We start from the raw sequence: 23363 nt of genomic DNA, 5'->3' as shown, positions 1-23363 counted from the left end.
TCCTATTTTTTATAGATACACGTAATTGGTGGTAAATCTCTAGACTACATTTAAATGCTCCATCACATGCCCAGTCCTTAATATTTCATCAAATCATTTAAGCCAGATTCTGTGCCAAGTATGAAAATAATGTCTCCATCACATTCTCCACTATCGAACAGCAAAAATTTTCACTATTTTCAAGAAACTTACATGCATCAGGAATCACATAACCATTTCCTTTTGGGAGACAGGAGCTTGACTGTTCTTTTGGCTCCAACTTCTAACACTGCATGATAAATTTGATAAAGATGGCAGTAGAGAACATGATGCTGTATCTAAATTAGCCAAAGAATCGGTAATTAATGCTCTGGAGGACTGTTGGGTAATTCTCGCTACTTCTTATCTGCCATAGCTTGGTAAAATATGTGTCAGAAGGATTGGCAAAGTGATGTTATCATTTTCTAGTGTCATAGGCAATCTGGCTTTCCACTCTCTTATTTCACACCTCCAGTTAGTTTTCCTATCAAGTCAATATACATAGTTGTTTATCATTCACTATCTTTAGTCAACTCGTCACTATTTAGACCATTATGAGACCTAAGGTTTATATAATATAAAAATGAAAGCACTCCATCAGTGGAGAAATGAAACCAAAATGTCAACTAGTTGAAACCATGCTGTCAAACCAAACTGTCCATCAGTTATTTTACCCTTTATGGCCAAATTGCCTAACAGCCAATTATTTGTATGGTCAAATAGCAAAACTGCTTCTGGCAAAGACTGCCAGGGAGAAAATACCTAGAACCGTGCCCAACAATGTATATCAACAGTTTGTCATACAAATATTGGTAACGCTTTTCTGAATTTTGTCCTTATTTTATAAAAACTGAGTTGAGGGTGGGGGGAGGGTTAAAAAAAAAGTATTCATTATAATATTGAATAGCATAGGTCTCATAAACCCATTGTTCTTATCACATAGATGGCCCTCAACAGGAGTACCCAAAGTGGGTAGAAAGGTAATCATGGATATAAAAAAAGGCACAGAAAACATGCCATATTTTTAGCCAATTAGTTCAGCATTTAGATGTGCCTTCATAGACATTTTCAAGAATACATTTCAAGAAACCTATAAAATTGTAGGCTTCCTCTAATAAGTTTATAGTGAATAATTCATCTTTTTTTATTATCTTTTTTTTTAGGGCCGCACCCTTGGCATATGGAGGTTCCAGGCTAGACGTCGAATGGGAGCTGTAGCCACCAGTCTACACTACAGCCACAACAATGCAGAATCCGAACCACATCTGCAAACTACACCAAAGCTCACAGCAACACCGGATTCTTAACCCACTGAGTGAGGCCAGGGATCGAACCTGTGTACTCATGGATGACAGTCAGATTCGTTTCTGCTGAACCACTCTATATAATGAATAATTACATGGCAACTCCATATAGTGAATAATTTAATGCTACAATGAAAAACTTTATCTTGAGGAAATGGTGTCTAGCAAAACAACAATTGTGTTTTAAGTTCAAAGATGGAATTTAAATTCCCTCAAAACATTATCATCTTTTCATAACTATTTCATATATATTTATTCACAAGCAATAGGGAAAATATTCATAGGACAACAAGTTAGGTTAAACACAGATTCCACAGAATCAAAATAAACCAAATACTTCTGAAAGCACTGTTTTTGTTTGTATTTACATGATCAAATGTCTGTTTTTAAGTCACAGCAGAAAGCACTATATCTTTAAAAGTTTCATTTTTAAACATTAGAAATTTTACTGAACTTTGAGGGTTGTATTTACAAAGATGAACAATGACTGAAGAATACTACCGACGCATTTTTGTTACTTTACACAGGCACAGCCTCGAATAATTGGCTTTTAATCAATATTTGCTATATGTATGCACAAAGTATGTGTTTGTGAGTACAGTACAAGTGAGAGCAAAGGAGTGTGGGTATAGACGGAATCCAGTTAAGAGAAGGCCCAAGTAGACTGGTTCCAGTTAACCAATGTTTTAATCCATTTTCAAAAGACATTTCCAATAGAGCTTTGTGCCGTACTGAACTTAAAAAAATGGTTTTACCAATTTTGTGGTATGTGAGTGATGGTTATTTTAAAAACAAACTGTTCTACAGAAACTACCTCATTACCCAAAATATATATGTTCCCCTTCTGTAATAACAAAATGAGAAAGTTTTTAAATAGCTGTCCAGCTAGCCGACATTTCTAGCCTCTTTCAGCTTGATGTGGCCAGGTGATTAGGTTCTAGATGGGGATGGATGTGAAGTATGTCACTCTTCACTTCCAAGAATGAAGTTGTGCTCTTCGGGCCCTTTCTCCTCTTCTTGCTGGCTGGCTAGGAGATGGCAACAACTGGACTCATCACTTTACACACAAAGACTGAGCCATGTGTTGAGGATGCAGAGGTACCTTAACAGCCTGGGGTGCTGTCCTTCCAGTCTGCGCCATGTGAAAGAAAATGAAACTGTTTTGCCTAACACCATTACATTCTAGGATTTCTTTGTTATACCATCAGTCTATTTCTTTCTTTTTTTTTGTAATTATATTTATTTATTTACTTATTTATCAACTGTACAGCATGGGGACCAAGTTACACATACATGTATACATAATTTTTCCTATTATTAGTTCTTTCAGGTAAGTTTTAAGCTTCAGTTAAGTAAAAGCAGAAAAATCAATAAACAAGAGTTCCCATCATGGCTCGGTGGTTAATGAATCCAACTAGAAACCATGAGGTTGCGGGTTCGATCCCTGGCCTTGCTCAGTGGATTAAGGATCCGGCGTTGCCGCGAGCTGTGGTGTAGGTTGCAGACGCGGCTCAGATCCGGGGTTGCTGTGGCTGTGGCGTAGGCCGGCGGCTACAGCTTCAATTCGACCCCTAGCCTGGGAATCTCCATACGCCATGGGAGTGGATCAAGAAATGGCAAAAAAAAGACCAAAAAGAAAAATCAATAAACAGAAAAATGATGAATCCACTCAAATCTGTGTATTTACTTGATATATACTGTAAGGCCTGCAGAATTTTCAACAAAACAATTCCTAAATATAAATAATAAATTGGGAATTCAGAGCTATACAGGAAAAAAAGAGAAGAAACAAAAATAAATTATAAAAACTCCTGTGGTCTACTTAATTATGTAAAAATTTACAATATCTCATCTCAGATATGGTAGTTCAGAAAGTAATATATAATACCCTTGTTCTGCGTTCTTTTACGTTATGGTCAATTAGATGTAGCCACAAGAGGGGACACAGAAGCAGCTCAGGAAAACAAAGTTTATTATACTCCCAGGCCCAAGAGAGGGGGTCACAGAAGGAGCATCTTATTTTGGTCAAGTGGTAAGAGACAGGAGCAAGAGAAAAGCTCAGGCAAAGGCCTTTACTGGTGTTTCTGCAGGAAAGGCAAGGTAGGTCAGAGTAAACAGCTTAGGACTGGCTAATTCAAATAATTCTGTTACCCTTTGACAGGCAGTCTCTAGTTGTCTGGTACCTGGCCATGGAATGATTTAAAGAAGAGGAAGATTACCTCCTGGAGTGTATGGGCCAGAGAGCAGAGGAACTGGTTAGCTTGTAGATTAAAGGCATGCTACCATGCACACTATTGCATTTGGAGTAGATAAGCAATGAGATCCTGCTGTATAGCAAAGGGAACTATATTGAGTCATATGTGATGGAATGTGATGGAGAAAATGTGAGAAGAAGAATGTGCATATATACACACATGTATAACTGGGTCACTTAGCTGTACAGCAGAAATTGACAGAACAATGTAAATCAACTATAACAGAAAAAATAAAAACCTAAAAAAAAAAAAAAAGGGCATGCTCCCACCTGAGTCCTTTGCTATCCCTAAGAACTGACTAGCCCTTAGAGGAGCAGTCTCTTCCCAGCTAGAAAGGTTTTGAGGGTTTTTCCTTGTTTTTGATTTTATGATTAAAGCAATGTTATATTACCTGGGTTGCAAAGCAGAAAGGGATGCCATACACTTTGGAATATATCTGCAGTTAGAGGTCTACCTCAGGTATTAATTCTTTTTTTTAATTGAAATATAGTTGACCAGAAATGTTTAAGATGTTAAAGCATCATAATATACAGGAAAATAAAAAATATATACAATATAACTCCATATTTTAGCAAGCTGTTTTATTTCACTCAGTGCCTGTTACAAACATTTCTAGGGGTTTTGGTTGATTGTCTAAGCTAGAAATACATCTGCTAACATGTAGAATGCAAGCCTGACCATCAATACAAAGATAAAACCAAAAATATATCAGTTCATCATTTAACAATTAAAAACACAAAAATGATAGTAAATACATTTTAAAGTAATTATTTTAAATGTTTCCATTTTCTTAAATCTCAAGGTCAAGTTTTCTATGTCCAACTTTCTTTTTTTAATAACTATCTGTAAGAATAGTTTCAACAAGAGGGTAATAGATCTCTCCTTGGAGCATTTGGAAAGGCAGTGGGGACTGGGGAAAGGGCATCTAGGGTGACATGTGGAGATGTAACTCCTGCTTAGCGCACAAGATGTCTGAAGTTCTAAACACCACGCAGTATATAGGACAGTCCGATACAAAAGAAAAAAAAAAAAAAAAACCTGTCCAGCCCAAGATGTCAGTAGTATCTTTGTTGAAAATCACTAATCTATAACATGTATACCTTATATTCTTTCTTACCCAATGCAAATCACAAAAATTTCAGTACCAGAAATCAAATGTTCGAGATGTGTCTATCAACATGCTTCAAAAAAAAAAGCACTTTATGGAGTTCCCATAGAGGCACAACAGAAACAAATCTGAGTAGCATCCATGAGGACACAGATTCGAGCCGTGGCCTTGCTCAGCGGGTCAAGGATCCGGCGTTGCCATGAGCTGTGGTGTAGGTCGCAGACACGGCTCAGATCTGGAGCTGCTGTGCTGTGGCACAGGCCGGTGGCTACAGCTCCAATTAGACCCCTAGCCTAGGAACCTCCATATGCCGTGGAAGTGGCCCTAGAAAAGACAAAGGAAAAAAAAAAAAAAAAGGCACTTTAAGAATCCGAACCAAATTTTAACAATAGCATGTTTATCCAGGTGTAGAAAAAGTGACAATTACAACAACTTTTTTTGTACAGAGAAATCACTTGGGACCTTTAAAAAAAGGTCCCTTTATTTAGTAGTCTAACAGAAAAGGAAAATAAGATTAAATTAGTTGAGCAAGTGTATATGTTACACATACATTATAAATATACATAAAATAGATGATACAGATAATACATTTAAATAAACGTATTAAAATACAACATGCACCCACAAATTTGATATAGACAGACAGATAAATAGATAAAAAATATGGATGATAGATGGGACTAATAAGTCATTTTATACCTATTCCTGCTTACTCACAGACTGCAAAAAAAGCAAGGGGAATACTTTGCTGTTTTTTCAGGACATAGTTTCAGTATATCTGAGTACATACAGCTTCTGTATTACCCTGGTTAAAATGTTCCACTAGATTGCTCTGTGTGTATACATGCACCTATACACACTTACATATATACATGCATGCACATCGATGTGTATGTATGTAGTTAACTTGAAATAAATTATATGAAACAAATTTTGAATATAAAAGACCAAAGCAGTAACATACATAAAGAGACAAAGTACAAATTTATATATGATAATTATAGCTATAGATATATATATACAATATGCTACAATTTTAATTAAGAACAAATATCTTGATACCATCTTTTAAAGGAACAGAACAATCACTGTTCTCCTAAAACTTGCAGGTATAATGCTGGTCCCTTTACACCATTATCTAAATTTAATCTTCACAATAATTTAGGAAATGTCAATAACCCCATTTTCAAGTTGAGTGATTTGAAGCATCACATGGTTAAATGCCTTATGTGTACCAAAATGGCAGAGACAATATTTACATTTTTCTAGTGTATCATCGGTGCCTAATCATGCCTCTGCCTCATACATAATAGGCATGCAATAAATTTTTTTTTTGTTTTTTTGCTTTTTAAAGCCACACCGGCAGGATACAGAAGTTTCCAGGCTAGGGCTCAAATCAAGCTACAGCTGCCAGCCTATACCACAGCCATAGCTACACAGATCCAAGCCACATCTGCAACCTACACCACAGCTCACAGCAAAGCCAGATCCTTAAACCACTGAGCAAGGCCAGGGATCAAACCCGCATCTTCATGGATACTAGTTGGGTTAGTTTCTGCCGAGCCACAATAGGAACTCCTGACACGCATGAAGTTTTGGATGAATGGACAGATGTAGCTCAAGGTTAGGCAAATAAATAATTGTTTTTTTCTGACATCCAAATCAGAAACAGAGTAAGAATTTCAAAGTATCTAATATAACATCCTTCAAAAATAAAATGTAAAACACTCGGAGTTCCCGTCGTGGTGCAGTGGTTAACGAATCCAACTAGGAACCATGAGGTTGCGGGTTCGGTCCCTGCCCTTGCTCAGTGGGTTAACGATCCGGCGTTGCCGTGAGCTGTGGTGTAGGTTGCAGACGCGGCTCGGATCCTGCGTTGCTATGGCTCTGGCGTAGGCCGGTGGCTACAGCTCCGATTCAACCCCTAGCCTGGGAACCTCCATATGCCGCAGGAGCGGCCCAAGAAATAGCAACAACAACAACAAAAAGACAAAAGACAAAAAAAAAAAAAATGTAAAACACTCAACCTTTCAAAGAGTCCCTACTACAATGCTCAAGTCTGTCAGACACATCATATTATAGCTATTTTCTATGTACAAAGTATGTCACTGCCTTTTATAAACAGCTTGCTTCATTCAAAAATTTAATGTATATTAACTACATAAAATAGTAATAGAATGTTTTGCAAGATGAAAAGGAGTAGTTGAGTAGATGAACATTCAATTGCACACATTTCTAACATCAGCTTTGAATCTAATGAAAATTGTAAAGCCAAGTTTTTTCTATTTATTTCCAAAGTTTACACTCTTGGTGGTAATATTGACCAGAGAGCCCTCGAGACACCTCAATACTGACTTCCACAGAACTGTGATGCCTTCCGTCTTGCTTCGCTTTAATGACAATGGCTACATCTTTATTGTACTAGGAGTTAAAAATGTAGATTTGGATTTTGAGTCCATCATTAAACTGCTGTGTGACATTTAGTAAATAACCTTCCTTTTCAACGAGTTTCAAATGACTTAAATGTAGAGTTTGGAGGTTGAATCAGACTGTTTCCAAAACCTGCCTGATCACAAGAATAAACTGAGTTACTCTGTTGTGTCCCTTGTTAAGAATATAGATTCCCAAACCACCCTGGATTTACTTGGGGGAAGAGAATAGATTATGAAAATGTAAATTTCACTGTTTTTTTTTTAAATGCATTTTCAGTACATTACCTTGACTTTAAGCCAAACACATCCTCCTAAAGTGACCAATTACTAAATGTTTTCAAATCAGAAAAGGCAGCCTAAATATCATTCCTAAATAATACACTGCAGGAGTTCCCTGGTGGCCTAGCAGTTAAGGATCCAGCATTGTCACTGCTGTGGTGCAGGATCCATCCCTGGCCCTAGAACTTCTGTATGCCCCAGGTACGGCCAAAAAAAGAAAGCAATGCAAAGGTTTCCCTAGTATTTATTTCAGCCTCCTGGGGCTTTTTAATCTACTTTTTTCTCATATTCTGGATGGTTAATCTCAAGTAAACAGACATTGCTATACTAGGGATTCACTTACAAATGAAATACATGTATACAAGAAATTGCTTACATCTATATCCTTTAAAATTACCACAGCAATTAAACAACTAAACAAATAACTGAGTATTTTCATTAGAAAATATTTTTACATTTAAAAAAGTGCTCCCCACATAATGGAAAAAATAAAAGTCTTACCTAATCGTAGTTCTCCAAAATTCCCACATCCAATTTTTTTTCCAACTCTAAAGTTAGGTCCAACCATTAAAACTCCAGAGGATGAAGAACCAGTTCCTCGAGTGTTGTGTCCCGACCGACCACTAGGTCGTGCCATTCTATCATCTGATTTGTCCTTGTCTTTCTTTTTATTATCCATATCAAGTTTGCGGTACTCCACTTTGAATTCTTTAATCAAGACAAACACACTGAAAGAGGGTACTGTGAGAACAGGTACATCACTAGGTAACTGTACCAGGTGGGTAATGTTAACATTCAAATTGCAGTAGGTAGTCAACTAACTGGAGCGTGTTCATCCCATTCGTAATAATTTTCTCAGTTGTCTGTTCAGCAAAACATGTCTTCAAAATTGTCTTTTCAGTGATGCGAGCTGATACCGATAGAGAGCTAGAATATTAAGAAAAGAAAATTAGTCAACTTAGACTATTAAAAAACATGTTTGGGAAATTAATAACAGAACAAAAGATTAGGCGATTAAACTATTACTATTTGCTGATGCCCACTGAAATCAAACCTCAGTAGATGCATAATCATATTGATTGTTTCATAAGCCAATATACATTCATGACTTAGAATCATTTCAATTAAAAAAAAAATACTTGGACTTTTCCTATAGCTCAGTGGGTTAAGGATCCAGCATTGTCACTACAGCGGCTTGGATTGCTGCTATGGTACAGGTTCAATCCCCAGCCCATGAACTTCCACATGCTGTGAGTGCAGGAAAAAAAAAAAAAAAAAAACCTTAAAAGAATTCCAATATGTCAACATTTAAATTTAAAGATTTTCAATTTAAAAGCAAAAAAAAAGAGACATTTTGCAAATCAGCAAAAGATCTTAATAAAAATATTTTCTACATGTTCATACATTTAATAATCTTCAGTATTTTCAAATATACATTCTCATTTGATATTCATTTATTCAAAAATGTATTACCCATTAAGTATATATTACCCATAAATATATATGGGAATGAAGCAATCATAACAAGAGTTGAAATAAATAGTATTTTTGATTAATTTTCAGCAACCCACCAAATATACAATTATTCTTAACATCCAGTCTATTTATAAAGTTTCTTACTGTATTTGCCATGCTCAATTTTGAAGATGAAACCATAAGCATCTGTTTGATATACACAAAACTGAACAAGTTTTACATATACTGTTTGCCCTCTTTCCAGCCATAATAGAGTACTGATACTGAACTTGCCCTCTTGCTGTAAATAACTATAAAACTGGAAAAAATGTATGAAGCATTTGTTTTCAGGCATTGGATAATAGGCAATGCGAAGTGATCTTTGAGAAAAGAGAACCACATAAGATGAATCTCACCTTCACCCAAGATCTGCAGCTATGGACAATTTTCTGACCACACCACAAGGAAGTAGAGGCTCAGTCAGTACACAGTGATCATAGATCAGAGTTTGGGGCTATTGAAGCTAGTGGAATTTGCAGGACAGTACTGAAGGTGAGTCACGTGTACACTGTTAGGGGTAGGAGGTGATAGGGCAGAAGCTAGGCTAGGAGACAAAGGCTACTATGGGGTTAAATGAAGAATGGAGATACCAAAGGCTGTACAATGGTAGAAGACCTTAAAGTTCCCATCTAGTCATGGTGGAAGAATCTCATTAAAATTCCAGGAATTCAGCCAAGACATCAGAAAGACCAAGACTTAAGAGTAAGGACTGGGAGTTCCCGTCATGGCGCAGTGGTTAATGAATCCGACTAGGAACCATGTGGTTGCGGGTTCGGTCCCTGCCCTTACTCAGTGGTGAGCTGTGGTGTAGGTTACAGACGCAGCTCGGATACTGTGTTGCTGTGGCTCTGGTGTAGGCTGGCAGCTACAGCTCCGATTAGACCCCTAGCGTGGAAACCTCCTATGCCACGGGAGCGGCCCAAGAAATGGCAAAAAGACAAAAAAAAAAAAAAAAGAGTAAGGACCATATCCTAGAGTAAGGACTACTCTAGACTGGCCCATCTAAAGCCTAAAACCAAGCTTAGAATACCTCCAACAAAAGGAATTGCATTCCAGAATGAAACTCAACATACTTACAAGGACAAAAAAAAAAAAGGACTTTCAACAATGTTGAATCCATAACGTCCAGCATAGAGTTGAAAATAACATGCAAAAAATGTGACCTGAGCAAGGAAACAAAGTCTTCAAAGAAAACAGACTCCAAGATGACCTTGATATTGAAATCAGGAGATAAGACTTCAAAACCACTAAATAGGTGTTTAAGTCCTATTATATTAAAGAAAGAGAATGGGGCAGAAAAAAATATTTGAAGAAATAATGGTTGAAAAGTTCCCAAATTCACTGAAAAACATTAACCTACAAGATGAGGAAACTCAGAAATCCCATAAGTGATAGATACGAAGAAAATTACACCTAGGTACATCACAGCCAAAGTGCAAAAAAAAAAAAAAAAAACCCACAAAAATAAAGGGAAATCTTGAAAGGAGAGAAAAACTACTTCTTTCCAGAAACAATGGAGGTCCAAAAGAAAATGGGAGAATATGTTCAAAGTCATGGTAGGAGGAAGAAAACTCAGCCCAGAACCTGACATCCAGTAAAACTGTTCTTTAAAACTGAAAGTGAAAGAAAGCCATTTTCAGATGAAGGAAAGCTACGATTAGTCAAGAGCACATCTGCACAACAAGAAATCATTTTTAAATAGTCCACTAGGTTTACTTAAATCACATGACACAAGAGAAATTTCAAGGAAGAACATGAGAAATTGGAAATGCATGAGGATTCATTTCCTTATTGCTCTCTAAACTACAAAAAATTTTTTAGTATCATTTAAAACATCTGTGGAGGTAAAAGATATGACAACACAAATGGGAGGGGCAGGTAGTAAATTAATTATACCTTTTCAAAATTCATATATTTGATAGAATAATGTGGTTTAATATTCATTTTAAGTAGCCAATGACAAGTTAAAATGTATATTCTAATACCTAGACCAAACCACAAAAAATTAATTGCAAAAGAAATAGCTAAAAAGTTAATACAAGAAATAAAGTAGAATATGATTAAAACAAAAGAAAGAACAAGTCATATGAGACAAAAAGGAAAACAGCAAGAAAGTATACTTAAAAACACACGTAAAGAAAATGGACCATATTCTCCACATAAAAGGCCAAATTTGTCAGACTATATTTTAAAAAAACCAAGATTCAACTATATGCTGTCTCTAAGAAACAACTTTAAATTCAGAGACACAGATAAACTGAAAGTGCAAGAACAGAAAGCAAACAGCAAGTACTACAAGCTTGAAAGGCTATAATATTATCATACAAAGTAAACATCAAAACAAGGGAATATTACCAAAAAATACAGAGGTATATTTCATAACGACAAAAATATCAATTCAATAGAAAGACATAAAAGCCATAAAAAAGTCAAAAATGAGCAAAATGAGGCAAAAACTTAAAAAACTAAAGGGAAAAATTTCAATAATTGATAAAGTGGAAAACATCAATTTGTAAACTGATATAGAAGATCTAAATACCTAAAAACCATCAACTACCCTGACTAATAGACATTTATAAAATACTATATCCCAAAACTGCAGAATTATATTTGTTTTCAATGTTCATCAAGCAAGATCACATCAAGCAAGAAACACATGGGAGTTTCCACCGGAGCTCAGCAGTTTAAGAAGCCAAAATAATGCCCATGAGGATGCAGGTTTGACCCCTGGCCTTGTTTAAAGGGCTAAGGATCCAGTGTTGTGGCACGATGCAGTGTAGGTCACAGACGTAGCTCAGATCCTAAGCTGCCCTAACATAGGCTGTGGCATAGGACAGAAGCTGTAGCTGCAATTTGACCACTAGCCCAGGAACTTCTGTATGCCGTACCTCCCATTAAAAAGAGAGAGAGAGAAAGAAAGCTCATATGCTGTGTCATTATTTAAATCTCAAATAACTGAAACATTAGAGAGTATATATATACTCTTTGATCGAAATAGAACTAAACAAGGAATCAATAATTATAGGATATCTAGAAAATTCCAAAATAGCTGACAAATTAAACAGACTTTTAAACAATTCATGAGTTGAAAAACAAATCAGATGGGAAACTAAGAACAATTTTCACAAAATAATAAGGAAATATAGCACATTATATTTTGTAGTTGCAGCTAAAGCAATGCTTAGAAGAAAATTCTAAGAAAATTCTTTAAGTGCCTATATTAGAAAATAACTTTTTATACAATGATCTAGATTTTCTCCTTAAAATGTTAGAAAAGAACAAATCAGACACAAGTTGAGGAAGTAATTTAATAGAGCTATTGTTAATACTTCATAGGCTTATATGAAAACATGAGTGAAAACAGCAGATAAATGGGAAAATATCAAAGAAACAAACAAGACAAATAAAAAAACCCAGAGATCCTAGAATAAAAAGGATCTTATCTGAAATGAAAAACTTCATTGGATACACCTATAGTAGACTGGATAAAGCAGAAAGTGTCAATGAACCTGAAAGGAGATCCAAAGAAATTATCCAAAGAGCAAAATCAATACAGAAAAGGATAAACAACAGAGAAAATAAACTCAAAAGCTGACTCCATGAAAACGGTCAATAACATTGGTAATGCCTAGCAAAATGATCAAGAATAAAAAAAGAAAATATACAAATAACCAATAACAAGAATGAAAGAAGGGATATCACTAAAGATCTTATAAATATTATAAGAATAAAGGACTACTATGAGCAATTTTATGACAATTTAATAACTTAGATGAAAATGAAAAATTCTTTAAAAACCCAACACATGGATATAAGATCCAACAGAAAATATCAATGGTTCTGAATTTAAATTGAATTTCTTTAAAAAAAAAAAAAAATCTCCCCACAAAGATACTGTCATTGGTGAATCAAATATTTAAGGAAAAAAAATAAAAATACTGTTACAAAAATTCTTTCAGAAACATAGGAATAAGGAATACTTGTCAATTTAATTTACTCTGTGCGATGAATAGAACTCTGACACGAAAGCCTGACTAAAACACATAAAGCAAAGAAGATGTGGCATTTATACATAACAGAATACTATGCAGCCACAAAAAAGAACAAAATAATGCCATTTGCAGCAACATGGATGGAACCAGGGTCTCTCGAACTGAGTGAAATAAGTCAGAAAGAGAAAGACAAATACCATATGATATCACTTATATCTAGAATGTACTATACAGCACAAATGAACCTTTCCACAGAAAAGAAAATCATGGACTTGGAGAATAGACTTGTGGTTGCCTGGGGGAAGGGGAGGGAGTGGGATGGACTGGGAACTTGGGGTTAATGGATGCAAACTATTGCTTTTGGAATGAATTAGCAATGAGATCCTGCTGTCTAGCACTGAGAACTATGTCTAATCACTTATGACGGAGGATGATAATAGGAGAAAAAAGATGTACACATGTCACTATGTTGTACAGTTGAAAAAAAAAATTTGTATTGGGGAAATAACAATAAAAATAAATAAGTATACATAAGTATCTCATATTTCTGCAGGTAATTAAAGCTTCTGGATTCATGTATTTTTTCCCATTCCCAAATCTTGTTTGAAGCAATGGCAGATAATTTGTATTTTTCCTTGCAGCAAAATTCTTTTTAAAGTAATGGCTCAAGTTCTAATAAATATCTTGCAAATAAAAAAAAGAAAATTAGAACAGCATTCTTCATAAGAACAGATATAAAAATCTTCACAAATATGTAAAATGTTTAATAACTAAGAATCAAACAGGGTTTATTTAATACTAGGAATGCAGGGTTTAATATTGGGAATGAATTCATCAAATAGAAAAAAAGAAAAAAGAAAATACCTCGACAGGAAAACTCATTTGACAAAATTCAAACCATCAATGATTAAAACCTCTCAGTAATCCAGAGAGAGAATAAAACCTCTTGAACCTAATAAAAGGTATTTACACACACATACACACACACACACAAAAAAAAAAAAAAAAAAAAAAAAACCCTACAGCTAGTATATACTTAATGGCAAAACACAATTCTTCACCAAGACTAGGAAAACACACACAAATGTCTGCTCTCACACCTTCTATTCAACTCCATACAGAAGAACCAACCTGTAGAATAAGGCAAGAAAAAATTCAAAAGGCATGAAAATTGAGAGGAAAAGGCTAATCTGTTGTTATTCAGAGACATCATGATTGTGTGTGCAGAAAATCTTTTTTTTTTTTTTTGGTCTTTTTGCCATTTCTTGGGCCGCTCCCACAGCATATGGAGATTCCCAGGCTAGGGGTCAAATCAGAGCTACAGCTGCCGGCCTACACCAGAGCCACAGCAACGCGGAATCCGAGCCACATCTGCAACCTTCACCACAGGTCACAGCAACGCCGGATCATTAACCCACTGAGCAAGGCCAGGGATCGAACCCGCAACCTCATGGTTCCTAGTCAGATTCATTAACCACTCCACCACGACGGGAACTCCAGAAAGTCTTATAGGATAACTTCATCAAGAAGACACATATATCATTCCCAACTTCAGTTCCCCTCACAAGAAGACCAACTAGCAATTATTCACAGACAAGACACCACTGAGAAAAAAAAAATCCCAGAACAGAGTGGGGTTGAGGTGGTGGATACCCTTGCAGTGGATAAGCAAGAGCCTCAGCTTCTTGATGGCTCTCAGAAGGAGGCCACCCTACAGGGTGTCTACAGTTCCTAGAAGTTTGCCTAGAGTTCCTTGCCATGTGGACTTCTCTGACATGACCACTTACCTCTCCATGCTCCTAAGAAGAAGAATCGCTAGCGCCAATTTTTTAAGAATAAGTCTTAAATAAGGCAAGATAACCTTCTCTCATATCTAACTCCCAATATTTGTACCCTGCTCCAATAACACCAATTCTTCCAGGCCTTTGAATCCCTGCTGTCTGCTTCTAAACTTCTTTGATGCTGTCTGCCTGACTATGTGGTAGAAAGAGCACTGGATTAGAAAATAGAAGTCAGAGAGTCCCAACTAGTTGTGAAGCCTTAGGCAAGGTTTAATCTGCCTAAGCTTATTTTAAGAATTATAAAATAGGAGTTCCTATTGTGGCTCAGCAGTTAACGAATCTGACTAGCATCCATGAGGACGCAGGTTCGATCCCTGGTCTTGCTTAGTAGGTTAAGGATCCGGCATTGCCATGAGCTGTGGTGTAGGCCAACAGCTACAGTTCCGATTCGACCCCTAGCTTGGGAACTTCCATATGCCATCAGTGGAAGCAAAAAAAAAAAAAAAGAATCATAAAATAGGAGGATTAGACTAGGAGATTTCTAAGGATATTTTTATATTATGCACAGTATTATAAAATGCCTATTGTATTTGATGTAAAGACTTTTATTACATGTAACTTGGTGATCTCCTTACCTAACACACTGTCAAGCACCTATAACAGTCAAGAGATATTACAGATTAATAAATGAGTTCTATCTCTAAACATCCCTAGGTTTTAGCTGTATGATTCCTACCTAGAGCTCTCCTCATTACATATCACCACGCCCCCTGACATCAGTCTCTTCACTCACTTGAAGCACATCACTAAACCTCACCAGCCAGTGTGCTACAAGCATTCCCAAAAACTTCCTGTATGAGACAGCATCCCTTTGCCTCAATTACCCTTCTAATATGGTCTGTCTTCGTGCCGTCTGTACTGCTTCATCCTAACGCCAAAGAAAAAGCAGTAATGAAAACTGTAGATACTCTTTTTGCAGCGGCAAACACCAGTTTGTCAAGAATCACAAATCCAAGTGCCCAAAGAGGCAAGGCAGGTAACCTCAATACAGTACATCAAACAGAGTGTGAGACAATAAGGAGTACTAGGGGCTGGGCAAACTGGAAAGCAAATACCTCTAAAGAGGCAGCTACCACTCGGCTATAAACAACCATGCCATTCAGGAATACCAGATGTTTCAAATTTTTTAAGAAAGTCCAGAAACATGGCGTTTACGTAAAATTTCCCTAGTTGCCAAATTGTTGAGCACTCACTATGCTAAGTATTTTAAATAAATGAACTCATCAATTTGCACAAGTGTAAGATACTATTTCAATCCCTATTTTTACCAATAAGGAAACAAAATTTTAGAGAAATTACATAACTTGATGAGCATCACAAAGTTAGTAAGGGTTATAGAGAGAATATGATTACCAAGAGTCAGATTCCTGAGCTCATATTCTTATCCACTTTATCTCTGGTGTTCTTCTTGCTAATTCTCTGATCTCCCAAAGTCAGAACTGCGCCTTTCTATCTGGATAAGCAGGGACAGTCTGTTCCTTCTGGCCAGCCTACATGTCTCTACAATACTTCAATGCTGCCAGATCCTAATTTGTGCTACCGAGGCGGGTAGGAGGGGGTACACACCAGTCAGCAGGTCCGGTGCATGTATACAAGGCTCTGAGACATTCATGGTGCAAAGACAAAACACATACACAATAGCAAAGGAACACTAACCCACAAAACTACAATGTATTTTTTTAATATCATACACTTTTCCATGGTGATATTAGATTTTTTTTAAGAGTTAGCAACTGTAATTGCATATGTCCATGTCAGTAAAGAAGCTTAAAGGGAGACAAGAAATATTAATAAACTTTTGGAAAATGGAAAGAAAAGAAGTACATATTAACAGATGAGGCAATGAAGGAAGCTAACGCCCAAAACTAAGTGCTGGAGAAGACCACAGAAAAAGCAAAGGAAGGAGCGGATCTGCCCGACAAGGCTCCCTAAGGAAGTTAGGGGAAAAGGTAAGAGGAGTGAAAAAGGGAAGGGAGGCAAGGACAAGATAGAGGAGATGGAGAACTGCTACTAACTACAGTTACTATCTCCTACGTACTAGAACAAAACAAAACAAAAATAAATCTCTAAAGAAACCAAACGAAGTTCCAAAGAAGGGAGGAAGAGGGAGTATCTGCTGGCATCACAGCTTAAAAAAAAAAAAATCTGTCCCCGTCTTTCATTTTAAAGAACTCCTTAGCTAAAGACTAATTCCCTGAGTGCACAGCCCATGTGGAATGTGATGGTCAGTAAGCCTCATCTGTATACACAGGGTTCCAGGAGACTGATAAACGAAAGCAAAGCAAAAAGAACAGCAAAAAAAAAACCTAAACCTCTTTCACAAATAGGAAGTGACAATCAAGAATTACTACATTCTAAAAGAAAAGTAACAAGAAAGAAAAACACCCCTAAAAAAGCAAATTTTTAAAAACGGGGGTGGGGGGAGATCCCATTGTGACACAATGTAATCAGCAGCATCTCCGGAGCACTGAGATGCAGGTTCAATCCCCAGCCCAGGGTTAGGGATCCCACGTTGCCACTGCTATGGCATAGGTGGCAAGTGCAATGCGGCTTGGATCTGATCCCTGGCCTGGGAATTCCATATGCCACAGGGTGACCAAAAAGAGGGGAAAAAAAATGGGGAGGCAGATTATTCAAAAAACTGCAGAAAATTTAAGAACAAGAACAAAAAATTAAAAAAAAAAACAATTAGTTTCAGAGGCTTTTGAGAAGGACAATAATATATACACAAATTAAGATAATCTATATTACATGGGAAAATCAAAGACAAAGTAAGAGAACAATCTTATTCTGTGAGACAAAAATATTAAGAAACAAAAAATAAAGGAAAAGAGAAAGAAGAAATTCAATTAACTCCAACTTCCAACTAATAATAGAAATTATTATGACAGAGTAAATTAAGAAAAATAAATTTTTCCTGAGCTAAAGCAAAAAAAAGGCCCAGAGTACTCAAGAAAGAAAAGTAACCCTGGCTACTCCAAGTTCTAAAAGCATAAACATTTAGAGTTAATTGATTTTCAGCGTTTAGAATCAATCTTATTCCCCTCCCCCAAAACAAGATAAATGTTATAGAAGAAAATAAAAACTTTTTCAGTCTTAACAGTGTTAAAGTAACACAATTCACAGATGCTCAGCTCTTAAGAAGAGTAGAAGAGGTAGAGCGAAGGGTAGGGCTATGAACATCTGCGCTTAACAAAGTCAAAAAGATAATGTAGGGGTTCCCGTCGTGGCGCAGTGGTTAACAAATCTGACTAGGAACCATAAGGTTGCGGGTTCGGTCGCTGGCCTTGCTCAGTGGGTTAAGGATCCACCGTTGCCGTGAGCTGTGGTGTAGGTCGACGTCTCAGCTCGGATCCCGCGTTGCTGTGGCTCTGGCGTAGGCCAGCGGCTGCAGCTCCGATTCAACCCCTAGCCTGGGAATCTCCATGTGCCGTGGGAGCGGTCCTAGAAAAGGCAAAAAGACAAAAAAAAAAAAAAAAAAAAAAAAAAGATAATGTAAAATTTGCTAGAACAAAAAACAGATGTTAAAATATAAGTGTCAAAGGTAAGCAACAGATGAAGTACACGTAATAACTGTGCAAAATGTAAAGGCAGAAAGGGAAGTGGGAGTATGTGAGCCAAACTCTCGTTCAGCAGTCAATTAAAAGATAATGCATCTGCAAAGATAATTTTACTTTTTCCGTTCTAATTTGGGTACCTTTTTTTTCTTTTTCTTGCCTAACTGCACTGGCTAGGACCCCCAGTATTAAGTGCTGAGAGTGGACATTTTTGTCTTATCCTTGATCCTAGAGGAAAAGTTTTCAATCTTTCCCCACTAAGTAAGACATGAGCTATAATCTTGTCACATGTGGTGTTTATTATGGTGATATACATTCCTCCTATACCTAATTTGTTGTTTTTCATAAAGAGATACTGAATTTTGTCAAATGCTTCTTACATACCTATTAAGACAATCATAAACTTTTATCCTTCATTATGTTAATGTCATGTATAATATTTATTGATTTGTCTAGGCTGAATCATTTTTGCAACACAGGGATAAATCCCACTTGATCATGGGGTATAATCTTTCAAATGTTCTGTTAAATTCACTTTACATATACCTTCCTCAAGGGAAAAAAAATAGTTTTTCTATTGAAAAATTCAAAAATTTCAAAGACATGGGGCCAGAGACAACTTCTACATCCTGCTGTATTATTTTAATATTTTACCATACATGGGCATTAATTAACTTAATAAAAATATCAATTCTACTATAAAAAAAGAGGTAACCTTCATCCTAAAATGACTAAAATATACTGTCAAAACTTCACATGAGTATGTCAAATAACTGAATAGTAAAGTGTTAAGTGCTTCTATAAATTAGCATTTTTGTTTTGACTTGCTTTACTTTGCTTTACATGATAATAGAATCCACCAGTTCACCAATACTGGAGACTAGTTGTAAAGTTCTTAACCTGAAATCCCTGAACCTCCTAAGTCTTTTCCTTTTTTTTTTCTTTTTTTGTCTTTTTGCCTTTTCTAGGGCCGCTCCCATGGCACATGGAGGTTCCCAGGCTAGGGGTTGAATCGGAGCTGCAGCCGCCAGCCTACACCAGAGCCACAGCAACACAGGATCTGAGCCACGTCTGCAACCTACAACGCCGGATCCTTAACCCACTGAGCAAGGCCAGGGATCAAACCGGCAACCTCCTGGTTCCTAGTCGGATTAGTTAACCATTGAGCCACGACAGGAACTCCCTCCTAAGTCTTTTCTTAAAAGAGAATCCAATAGACTGTCAAAAGATTACATGAAGCTAAAAAAGAAAAGAACCACTGAAAAGTATATGGTTATTTGCTCACTGAATTAATTTATATATATATTCTTAGAAACTATTTATCCGAAAATTAAACAGCTATACTTTATTTAAAAGCCAACCTTGTTATAGACAAGTACTAAGGGCAGTTTATAATACACACACATATATATACCAAAAGACTGAGAACGGTTTTAAGTAAGAAATCAGGAGAGAAGTAAAATAATGTTAAAGATAAAACTGTGTAATACCAACACACAAAAAATAGAATACCATACAGTTCAGTAGCCGTAAATAAATTAACTGTTCTGCTTTCTAGTACATAAGCAAAAATAGAAATATGAGTAGATAAGATTCACAGCGTCTATTAAAATTACACCAGTTGCTAAAAAGCCACAAAAATCCTAGTATTGTATTATACCTCCAGTTGCAGTCAATAGTAATAAGTGAAAATTTCTCTCAGAATTTTTAAATTCAAAAATTACAAGGGAGAGTTTCCGTTGTGGCTCAGTAGGATAAGAACCCGACTAGTATCCACGAGGATGTGAGTTTGACCCCTGACCTCGTTCAGTGGGTTAAAGGATCTGGTGTTGCCGTAAGCTGCGGCATACGTCACGAATGCAGCTCGGACCTGGCATTGCTGTGGCTGTGGTGCACGCTTGCATCTGCAGCTCCAGTTTGACCCCTAGCCTGGGAACCTCCATATGCCGCAGGTGAGGCCCTAAAAAGACAAAAAAAAATTACAAGGAAGAGAATGGAAAAACACAGCTTGAAACTTTTTTTTGGCTTTTTTATTTTAAATGATTTGTATTGTTTCCATTATAGCTGGTTTACAGTGTTCTCTCACTTTTCTACTCTACAGCAAGATGACCCACACATACATACATACATTCACACACACATATATACAATCACACATACATATATACATTCTTTTTCTCACATTATCCTCCATCATGCTCCATCATAAGTGACTAGATACAGTTCCCAGTGCTATAATGCAGGATCTCGTTGCTTATCCATTCCAAAGGCAATAGTTTCCATCTATTAACCCCAAATTCCCAGTCCATCCCCCTCCCTCTCCTTCTCCCCCTTGGCAACCACAAGCCTGTTCTCCAAGTTCATGAGTTTGTTTTCTGTGGAAAGGTTCATTTGTGCCATATATCAGACTCCAGATGTAAGTAATATCATGTGGTATTTGTCTTTCTCTTTCTGACTTATTTCACTTAGTATGAGAGTCTCTAGTTCCATCCATGCAGCTTGAAACTTAAAACTTACATAACCATAATAATAAAAACTACTGAAAGAAGACAATTTCATAGAAATATGCCTGGCTGACAATTTCTTATAACACAAAGTAGTGATTTATATGGCTTAAGGATATAGTACTCTTTTGGCTTAAGTATATAGTACTCTTTTAACTGAAACCTTAAACATTATATAACTAAAAAGAATGGACGTGCACATAATGCACATAAAGTTTCACAAATATGCACAAATGGTAGAATATTAAAAATTGTTTAATTCTATCATAATTCTAAGCACACTGATTTACTTAAATATCTATATTAAAAAGACAGAATTTATTAAAAGGATACATTTTCAAATTATCCTCAAGAATAGATGAATAATCATTAGCTTTGCTTTCATACACAATTACAATTTTGATACAGTAATATTCACTAATAAAGATAAAAATGAGCTGCTAAATACAGAAACCATTAGACATAATCTGATTATATGAGTAGAAATGTAGGCCACAGGCATACTTCTAATTTCACGATCACTAATGAATCTTCAAAACATAAAGCATAAAAAATCAGATTCTCTAATCTGCACAGCCCAATAATTTAAACATTACAAAGCCAACTAACCTCCTTAGGTTGCAACTAGATAAAACAACTAGATAAACAAAGTAATCTGAGAACATATGAGTATAGTATGTTTTACCTCCTAAGAAAAATCACCCAGAGCCAGCTAAATCTTTCAAGGAAACATTAAAGAACAGTTCTGAATTTTTTTAAATAATTACTCGTACTCTACCTAGCTTCCAAAACATTGATGCAATCACTACATAATTTTTGCATATACCAATGATATTAAATTTTAAAAAATGGAGTTCCCATGTGACACAGCAGAAATGAATCTGACTAGGAACCATGACATGGTGGGTTCAATCCCTGGCCTCACTCAGTGGGTTAAGGATCCGGTGTTGCCATGAGCCGTGGTGTACGTCACAGATGTGGCTCAGATCTGGCATTGCTGTGGCTGTGGTGTAGGCCATCGGCCTCAGCTCCAATTAGACCCAGCCCTAGACTGGGAACCTCCATGTGCTGTGGGTGTGGCCCTGAAAAGACAAAAAAGAAAAAGAAAAGGCAAAAAAAAAATTAAAAATTTACATAGGTATCTTTTCATGTTCAGCACCTTAGTCAATGTCCTTTGCATATACAGAATCAGAAGAAACAGAAATTTTACAATTAAATTTTTTTACAAGTTACTTGTCACAGCACTGATTTCTCACAGTTTTGTTACCTTAAGTGAAAAAGTCCCTATTTAGTATATGAAATGAGCCATTTCATTCAGTGTTTCAAATGCCTTATTCAGGCTCTATAAAAATTACAATACATGGCTCCAAGCTTCTCCAAAATTTAAATGAGTAAGGATATTTGTGATGTGATGGCGGTTACATCACATGCTTCTATTAGCAGCAAGTGTCCCAGTTACTGGTCCCTGGCATGAGCTCAACTGTGGTTGTCTATGAAAAGACTAAACACTTATTTTTACAAGCTAAATCACTAACTGTAACGTCAAAAATGGAGATCAATTTCTCTAATTACATACTAGTGAAACTTATTTTATCTCAAATGTTTAGTAACTATCATCTGCAATACTCCCCATTTTGAAAACTGATTTCAAAATACCCCTTGAATATTCCTATTAAGATCCAGAAAATTCTAGCCTTTAAAACTTGTTACCAGTTCTATTAGGGAGCAGTGTTCTTCAAACTGTGCATCATGACCCATCATTGCATGAATAAACCAATTTAATGGATCTCAAGCAGTAGTTTTTAAACAAAATAGTATCAAAAAATGAAAGAAAGAAAAAGGGGTGCACAAATGCAATAAGAATAGTTTTGTTCAGTAAGATTTTGTTTTGGTTCTTTACATGAATACATATGCATCACTAAGTCACAATGTAAAATATACTTGTGTTAAGCTGTGCTAAATATATTTCTATGAGTTGTGGTCCAAAGTATTTCTAAGTCTGAAAGCTATTTTACAATATATAATAGCAAAGGAGTAGCAAAATATACTATAATGAATCAGTTACAACTAAGTCAATTTTAAATGTGAAATTTTATTAAAATATAAACTTTCTTAATATACACAAATATTATTTAAAGTCTAACTAATTTTTTTCTAATTTTCTAATTATCCAGGTCTGACTGTTCTCTAGTAACTAGGATATAACTATTTCATTGGTCCTCAAGATGTCTTTTTTGCACCTCCTCATTGCAATTTCACATTTCTAATTTAAGAGTTAGGAGGGACTGTTTAATTGGAAAATGTCCAGCCCCTGAGGCACTTACTACATATACACCCAAAGAAGCATAGATCACCCTCATCTCCTATCATGATGGAAATCATAAATCAAGCAGGCATCATAATAAATTTATACTGATAAAATATTCCCAACATCAATCTCTATGACCAGGTCATCTCACTATCTCTAAGCAGATACTTGAAGGCAAATCCCAATAACAGGAATGATTTTACATTTAAATTCCAAGCCATCAAGGAAAATCATGTTCCATCTGGGGGCA

At 36.1% G+C, this 23363-nt stretch overlaps 1 protein-coding gene across 13 annotated transcripts in view; it reads right to left on the bottom strand.

Annotated features, from left to right (window-relative positions):
- CSNK1G3 (casein kinase 1 gamma 3) overlaps positions 1–23363 on the bottom strand; it is a 115812-nt gene that overhangs the window by 69739 nt on the left and 22710 nt on the right. For 11 of the 13 annotated variants that reach the window (XM_021084691.1, XM_021084697.1, XM_021084699.1 and 8 more), the window contains exon 2: positions 7898–8323. In XM_021084691.1, coding sequence (XP_020940350.1) covers positions 7898–8075 — 178 coding nt within the window. In that variant the 5' untranslated portion in view covers positions 8076–8323. Of the gene's footprint in view, positions 1–192; positions 318–7897; positions 8324–9267; positions 9686–23363 lie in introns of those variants that run through there. The other 2 variants (XM_021084690.1, XM_021084701.1) reach the window with 2 other exon arrangements.

This window comes from Sus scrofa, chromosome 2 (assembly GCF_000003025.6).
Source record: "Sus scrofa isolate TJ Tabasco breed Duroc chromosome 2, Sscrofa11.1, whole genome shotgun sequence".
NCBI classification, from domain to species: domain Eukaryota; kingdom Metazoa; phylum Chordata; class Mammalia; order Artiodactyla; family Suidae; genus Sus; species Sus scrofa.
The sequence above is the reverse complement of the archived record's forward strand: the minus strand, read 5'-3'. Positions and strand labels throughout refer to the sequence as shown.